This window comes from Styela clava, chromosome 2, assembly GCF_964204865.1.
Source record: "Styela clava chromosome 2, kaStyClav1.hap1.2, whole genome shotgun sequence".
NCBI classification, from domain to species: Eukaryota; Metazoa; Chordata; class Ascidiacea; order Stolidobranchia; family Styelidae; genus Styela; species Styela clava.
In genome coordinates this window covers 28,966,810-28,974,875 of record NC_135251.1, presented here as the reverse complement: position 1 = coordinate 28,974,875, position 8,066 = coordinate 28,966,810, and the positions used below count along the sequence as shown (strand labels likewise).

At 34.8% G+C, this 8,066-nt stretch overlaps 1 protein-coding gene across 1 annotated transcript; it reads left to right on the top strand.

The window, feature by feature from the left end:
- Positions 1–470: 470 nt before the first annotated feature.
- LOC120335484 (somatomedin-B and thrombospondin type-1 domain-containing protein-like) lies at positions 471–7,792 on the top strand. The gene is made up of 5 exons (XM_039402992.2): positions 471–767; positions 3,584–3,757; positions 4,820–4,907; positions 5,937–6,073; positions 7,373–7,792. The coding sequence occupies exons 1-5, from the start codon at positions 503–505 to the stop codon at positions 7,507–7,509; spliced, it is 801 nt and encodes a 266-aa protein (XP_039258926.1). The 5' UTR covers positions 471–502; the 3' UTR covers positions 7,510–7,792.
- The last annotated feature ends 274 nt before the right edge of the window (positions 7,793–8,066 follow it).

Genomic DNA, 8,066 nt, shown 5'->3' with positions numbered 1-8,066 from the left:
TCCATTTAGTAAATTTTGAATCTTCTTATTTGTCAGCTCTAGTTCAGCGTTTCATTGCAGTATTATGTTCCAGCGTTTGGGACCACACAGTAACCAAAGAAATAGATACATTTCCTAATAAAAGCTTAATTCATGAAGCGCAGTGGGGAAGTTGGTTTGTTTTATATAGAAAAGAATCGTACATTTAGGTTTCATGAGACTACGGACTGCAATTAAATGATCTGGATAAAAGCGTATTCTGGTCGTGTAGCGCAACTTATAGGATAGGACACAATTCAAATGCATACGGTGCCGGTATGCCATACTTTATCCCCGCTTTACCCACCCGCCTTTCGTATTTTTGTAAACTAATTAATTCATGATGTTGAAACAACGAGCATAGAAAATATTACATTCTTTTGACCAACAGTGACTCAATTAATTTTTTGAAAAACCTCATTAATGATTTTGAACCATTTTCGGACAGATTTTCGCACTAGTATAGAAATTTGAAGGTTTAGGAATGAAGTACAAATCAACATTATGGAATCCAGATGGGGCAACTTCTAGTATTCGCAAATGGAGCTGTATGTTAACAATAACACTGTTGTCTTTTGTTACTCAATTCTCTTCGGTTGATGGTGGGTGTATGGACACTGGAATATGTTGCCCAGGACGAAATAACTCCTGTCGATTCACCCTCCAGTTACAGACATGTTATTGTGATGAGTTTTGTAGCAAGTCAGAAGACTGTTGTGACGATTACGATTATTTCTGCAGAAAACAGGGTAAATTTATTTTTAACCTTCACTCGAAACAATGCTTCAAGCTCCAATTTTTTCAAGTCTTTTTCTTGCCTCAATTAACACATAATTGCAAGAAATTCAACGTTTCGAGTGTGCCATGATTTTCGAGAAATATCTGCGTTTGTGACGGATTACATTGGGTACTAAATGCTACTGATTTTTTGATTTGCAAAAAATTCAATACTGTATTTGTGAAATAGGATTATCCGAGTGCCAAGTTTATTTTCACTGTTTGATTTTTACACTGCCGACCATCTCTCAACTACAACGCCGTCTATTGCTTGAACAAGTCGTAAAATTGTTTGCTTTGGTATTATGCAGACAATGTAGACAAGCCGGGGAAGATAAAAAGTGTTTTCAAAGGGATTCAAATAGATCAAAATGTGACAGCATACATATTTGATATTTTTGAAAGCGCGATCTATATTTGAAATAAGGTACACAGCATTTTAAAGTCAATATTAATTTAATAAGATATGTATATATTTGTTTTGCGCTTTGTGAGAATCGATAGAAATCAGGTACAACCATAAAATGGGCTAATATATTAAAAATGGAGCGTTTTAGGAAAAAATCAGCTAAATTTTCCGGAAATGGTTTTTGACAAGTGAAGGCTAAATTACTCTACAATTGGATCGCAGAAAATGACGATTCAACAGCAAATATAAACTTTTGCTTGTAACTCAAAGTTTATCAATGCCTGCCTAAAGAAATATCATGGTAGTTAGAAAGGGGATTTTAAATATGTTTAATAAACATTCATACCGAATTAGCAAGAGATACAATTCTAGAGAATCATTGAATGTGGTCTTCGTGTAATTTCAGTAATGTTCACATTTGCTTTTCTGCAAAATACTTGTACAACATACGTTTTTGTGCACTGAAAGGTTAGGAATTTAGCCGATGAATTTTATATAATATGCAGTTACATGCTTTCATTTAGGCTATGATATTATTAACACTTCTTCAGCAGCGCCAAAGAAATACTATTTGCAACAAAAGCCTAAATACATAGCAAACTTTATTGTCGTCATTCAGATTTGACAAATCAGCCTGTTGCAGAGCTCTATTTCCCAGGGGGTCTTTGCAACTCGATGATTTCATCAAGGTGAAAAAAGACGTTCATGACGTCGTATATTCAGCCGCCACACGCGTTGATATATATGTACCGCAGAATACTCTTATAATCATCTCTGTAGTGTTAACGCACACATTTTGTCGTGCTTAGTTTGTTTCAGCACTTTTTCTGCTACTTCCACACGTATGAAAACTTCGGGTTATGCGACCATATTTCTGAAACAAAAAACCGGGACGGCGCGGATTGGACAAGCCAACCTTGGTTCGATTCCAAAGGCTTAGTAATAGTTTAAAGGTTTTCCATACCATTGTGGGTAGATTACGGGCATCAAAATGAGCTGTAAATCCTATTAAACTATTCTCTATTGTTCTTTGCTTCAAACATTGGAAATCGTTCAACTCATTATAAAACTTCGCTTTGTTTCCGTCATTTTGATGATACAACGACAGTACAGTTGGGTGTTAAATTAACGCGCGGTTCATACTTCAAATCACATCTATGACATAACAATTTTTCTCTCTATCTGAACTAGTTAGTGAAGTGAGACGCAAATCAGGGTAAATCAGCTGCCTCCGTTAAAAACAAAATTTTGTAATGATATCAAATGGACAAATTATTACTGTCATACTGCAAAACCGGGACATTTAAGTCCATCGCCGGGACGGCGGAAAAACATGCTAAAACCGGGACTGTCCCGGCTAAACCGGGACGTATGGTAAGCCTACTTATAGTATAATTATGAACTGACCTTATTAAAAACTTTATCAGCAACATATTATATATCAGAAGGTCGGCCTTTAACGCAGCTGTTTCCAGTGCTCGCATATTCGCGTTAGGTAAACTTACCACAGGGAACTAATACGCGTCAACTTCAAAGTAATCCCACGAGAACCACTTGTAGGGTTTTAGACGCATCTTGCTACCGCGAGGTTAAAACCCTAAAACGCGCACCAAGTGACCAGACCTTTTTTCATAATTTCCATAATCCCTGTCTATACATATAATCATACTGCGTTAGGCTTTAAATTTCCAGATACTTTGATAATAATTACATCAGCATAAGTCGTTGCCAACGCATATATTTCTATGCTGCTCGACCCGCTGTTATTCGTTGACTAATTGGGCCTTGCTCACACATGCTGAATTGTAATCTCTTGCCAAGGGGATAATATGGGAATGAACTGCTTTTAATATTAAATTATACTCTGTCTTGTATGGGTCATAAATAGGGCAAACAGGAAAAGGAAATGTAACGTTTTTTCCAGTGGTTTTCAGCATTCTTGGCGACGCCGACGAGGAACCCCAATGAAACATTCTGGCGTTTCGAGAAACCCTGTGCTGTGCAATACTTTAATTGTGTTATACAAATAGAAGAATTTTGTGTAAACTATAAATATATATAAAAGCAAATCTAATACTGGCGAAGCAAAATTATTTATAAGAGTAACAAAGTTATTAATAGTGGATATTTGATTATATTCTACAATTATACAATATATATTAAATAATATAGACTCTCGGATTTGAATGTAAACTTGCGGGACATTATATTGTCGTGTAACCCTGGTTATAAACCACTGGCTTAAACAATATTAATGTTACACTAATCAAAGAATCCCATGTTATATCGTTCATTTCAACTAACGACTTTGTGATTGTTCACTCAAATTTTGACAAGATAAAATATTTACTGTAATATTAATTATTTTTATTATTCAAGATTGTGTTCTGACGTACTGGACTGAATGGAGCGAATGTTCTGGTAGATGCAGCAAAGGAAGACAAGAAAGAACACGTTCAATACATATACCTGCCTCAAGTGGAGGGGAACCTTGCGGACGTCGTTCGCAAGTTCGAACTTGTTACGATACCTCCCGTAGCTGCCAAAAGAAAGGTACAGTAAATACTTGTCGCATTAGAAATATTTTTGAATATAAAGAACTATACAATATTTAATGATGCGATGTTAAATATCTTCGTTTTATATATAATTTGATAGTCAATGTAATTTCTTTCAATTATCATATTCCAATTAGCATAGTTTAAAAAGTAATTCAGCTGCGTATTATTGAATAAATCATCTCCATCAGACAAATGAACTGAATACCATAACTATTTACTTAACCTTGTAACATATAGTTACTCATAGATAATCTACCTAACTTTATTCAAGACATGATTGCTTATAATCTTATGCAATCACGTCGTTGTATTTTACAGGGGGAATAGTAGTGGTACATGTATGTATGAGGTTAAGCAATATGAATATAAATTCCTTATCACGTGGATTTGCCCAATAAAATGTATTGAAGGCTTTGATTCAATTTCAGAATTTCATTTCGGCCTCTTAAAATGCCTTCCATTTTCTTTGCTTACAACTGTTCATTCTCAGCAAATGCTTTATGGCGATTGTATTGGTATGAAGTCAATGTTTGTTTACTTGTCTACTATATCACAAGTCGTTGTTTTCATTTTCAATTTTGCATAATAAATTTGATATATATCTATTCTCTCGAGTAGTTGTTCAAATATTCTTCGAATTAACCAACTACCACGGTAATGAATAAAATGCCAGCGCAGGAGACTTTTTCAGTTTACTGTTCATAACAGTGTGTTTTTTTCTCTGCACATTTTTGTGAGAACAACGTTTTCTATAGCCGCTTCAGAAATTTATAAACTCGCATAGTGCGTCGTAATATATTGACATGATTCTATATTAATATATTTGTTATCAGATAAAGATAAACAAATTAATGTCACTCGGCGGGAGGTTGGTCATCGATACTGTGTATATGTGCCACGCATATATATGGAAGTCGTTTAACAATCAATTTTAAGCACATTCGTACCGTGATAAATTGTTAAATTAAGAAATCGCAATTGTAAAGCAGAATTTGGTAGAAGTACTATTGTCTATTTGGTGAATGCACTATTGTCAAAAATATTATCATTTCAGAAGTTGCACTGTTGCTGCCAACCTATTACAAATCGTATCGAAATCGTCCGAATAAATATTTCACAATAGAAAACGTTAAACGACCAAGGTGAGCTACACTAGCATTTTCCAAACTCTACTTGCGTTTTTCATTTTGATTTTCACTGTTAGGAACGCAAGGAATGTATTATCTTCATTCCATCCAGTTTTTTCCTCTTTAATTTGAATACTTTATCAGTGTTCATTTCGAGAGAATTATCTTTGAGCAAGGGACTCACGCTTAGTATAGTTATAGCTTTTTGGCCACGTTTCAAAAAGAAATATGAATGCATATACCAGCCTTTGTTATTGGAATATTTTTAATTAGTACGCACATTCGGTTTCCTGTGAGCTAGTTTATAATTTGAATCTCCAAGTCAAGAAACGACTGGCAAATTATACACATTTGAAAACGTGACAGAACGCGATATCCATCTATATGACCTCTAATGGCGGTTAGTTATACACATCAGTCAGGCTATTTATGGATATCATTATATAGTCCGTAAGAACTTGGAAATAAATTCTATCCATAAACTATATTCTTTTTCTCCTTTAACTTTTCATACCTACCCGCCTCGTAGTAAAAATCTGACGGTTTAGCCGATCATGAGCTGGCTCTCTATTAACCACTCCCAATGTTCGATTAAATATGCAAGTGTGCCGTAGTGGTTTTTAATCATTCGTCATACTTATCTGAAAACGTGAAATGGAATGCAGTTAGCTCAACATTTATATTTTTCAATATGTGAAACTGCCTTTGAATGCGTGTGGACACAGAATGTCACCTGATTGCGACATGTTTATAAAACCTCCCAAAAATATACTTTTTATTTCTTATCTTGCATTATTTGTAATGAGTTGGTGAATATATATATTGTAAAAAGTGTAATATAATGAAACATATGTCGTATAATAGTTTAGTCTGTAAACTGACTTGCATGGGTTGTCCGGGGTGTTAAGTTCGAGAGACAGTGTGACAGCCACGCAACGCACTAAAATCTATCTGTGCAAACTAAAAAGACTACCAGTGATATTACAAACCCCCATTGAGCCCGGTTGGGTGATTCGCAATCATGATATGTTGCATTGTTTTCAGCTACTGTATTCGTTACTACCTCAAGTACATATCACCATATTGCCGATATAATACACCTTGGCATATGATGAATGTGGGAGATCTTGTATGCGTGGAATGCGACGATATTGCAATGAATAAAGAAGGCTTTTGCAAAGGTATATTTTCCGTAAATTTCCACTAGGTATTAGGTTGTTAAATTTATGAGGAAAATGCCTTTGGGGAATGCTTTTGCGGTGTTCAGCTTAAATTTGGACAATCCATGCGACCCAAACCAAGGATGCAAACATAGCATGAACTTGTCCATACTCAATACAAAAGCTATGATGGTTGATAACAGAGTCCAAGTTAGAACGGTTAGAGCTTGTGTTGTTTCGTTTCATAAAGCGAATACTTTATGTATCACATTCTTAAATCCCTTCCATTTGTATCACTTTATAACAGTTTTTATCCTCATTTAGAACGTTTTCTTTTTCATTACTTTTGGATATTAAAATGATTTCATTAGATTAATTCCCCAGATAGAACTGGAAATTGAATAAGAAGTTATATGGAAATGGTATTCCATTACGTCACCAAATACAAATATATACGTGTATTTGGTATAAATTTAGGCACAGTTTGGCATGGGACAATGAAATTCATTTTTGGTTTATGCTCGAAAGGAGACATTTCGAAAATTTAGTCGGCTGTGTTGTATCAGAGGTTCAAGCACGTGTAAAACACGACCCCCACCCTAAGAGTTTACTCCGTTCAATGTAGTATAAAAAGTGCAGTTTCAATGTAGTACAAAATGCGACCATAGACATTATATCATACCTTAAATTGAGCTTGACGACTCATCTTCGTATATATATGTATATATCTTCATGTATATTTCATGTTAATGAAGTAGGTCAGGGGTCGGCAACCTTTTGTCGCTCGCGGGCCAAAATTAGGGGTTGCAAGTCATTGGCGGGTCGCACATATTTTTAGAAAGTTGAAGACCGAACGAATGATACATTTTGTAACAAAAATCAAGCAGTGATACATCTCTCAAATAGAATATAGATTTATTCCCCCATTTCATTGCATCTCAAAAAACTTCATTTGAATATTTTCGGCGCCATTGAACCCTTTGCACTTAGCATCAACTTTTCTTCGTTGTTGCCATTTGTCTAATTATAATTAAATTATAGGCTCATCAAACGAGTAATTGTGAATTTTATACTTGGTAGATTATAATATATACAATTTAGTCTACACGTGTATCACAATAAATTATGTTGCATAAAGAATATAATCGTCAAACAGTTGATTTGTCACTATAATTCAGTGAAGCGTCGGGGCACGTAGGTTGCCGACTCCTGGAGTAGGTTATGATATATACTATATAGTATATACATATTATATATATGGATATACCTTATTACCGAGCTATTACAAATATATACAGGCGAATATTTTACTTTTTGTAGGCGCTAACACAAAATCATCTGGAAGCTGGAGAGGAATTGCCACACAAAACTGCTACGGAACATGGAAGGTAGAAAGTGGTATTGAAGAAAATTGTGAATGTGGCCATAAGCACGGATATGATTTTTTATATGTTTGATTTATGGACATACGGCAACTTGTACACCTCACTTTTCAATACCGTGTAGCACCACATGTAACCAATCCAGAAACACAAATATCACTTCGTGGTGATTAATAATAAATTGTAAAATACATTCTGCATTCAAAACTTTGAAAATCCCAATATACACATTCATTTTCATATGATGCAGTATTATCCAAATATTGTAATATATATCTAGTACAAATGTCGATGAGAAAACCATTAATTCATGTTATCATTCAATGAGTACATATACAAATACATTTAAAAAGCATCATCTTTTGGAATTCAGCCACGATAGACATCAATGTGGCAGGTACATGCAGAAGAGGATATATAGTATGCTATATAGCAGGGGTGGCCAACCTGATTTCGGCCCCGATCGACTAAAATTTTCAGAATAGTTAAGCAGATAACTGCACACACGCATACAAAATATTCCACCGCTGCCAACAATCTCAGCTTTGTGGGCAATCCCTTATGAAATCAACACAAAACTTGTATTTTTTATGTTTCATTTAGGTTGGTAATTTGAATATTTAATTGTACCC

Bases quoted from the DNA above. Each gene is read 5' to 3' on its own strand.
- LOC120335484 (XM_039402992.2), top strand. From the start codon at position 503: ATGAAGTACAAATCAACATTATGGAATCCAGATGGGGCAACTTCTAGT. The intron at 768-3,583 runs GTAAATTTATTT...TTATTATTCAAG, and splicing joins TTATTTCTGCAGAAAACAGG to ATTGTGTTCTGACGTACTGG. The intron at 6,074-7,372 runs GTATATTTTCCG...TACTTTTTGTAG, and splicing joins TAAAGAAGGCTTTTGCAAAG to GCGCTAACACAAAATCATCT.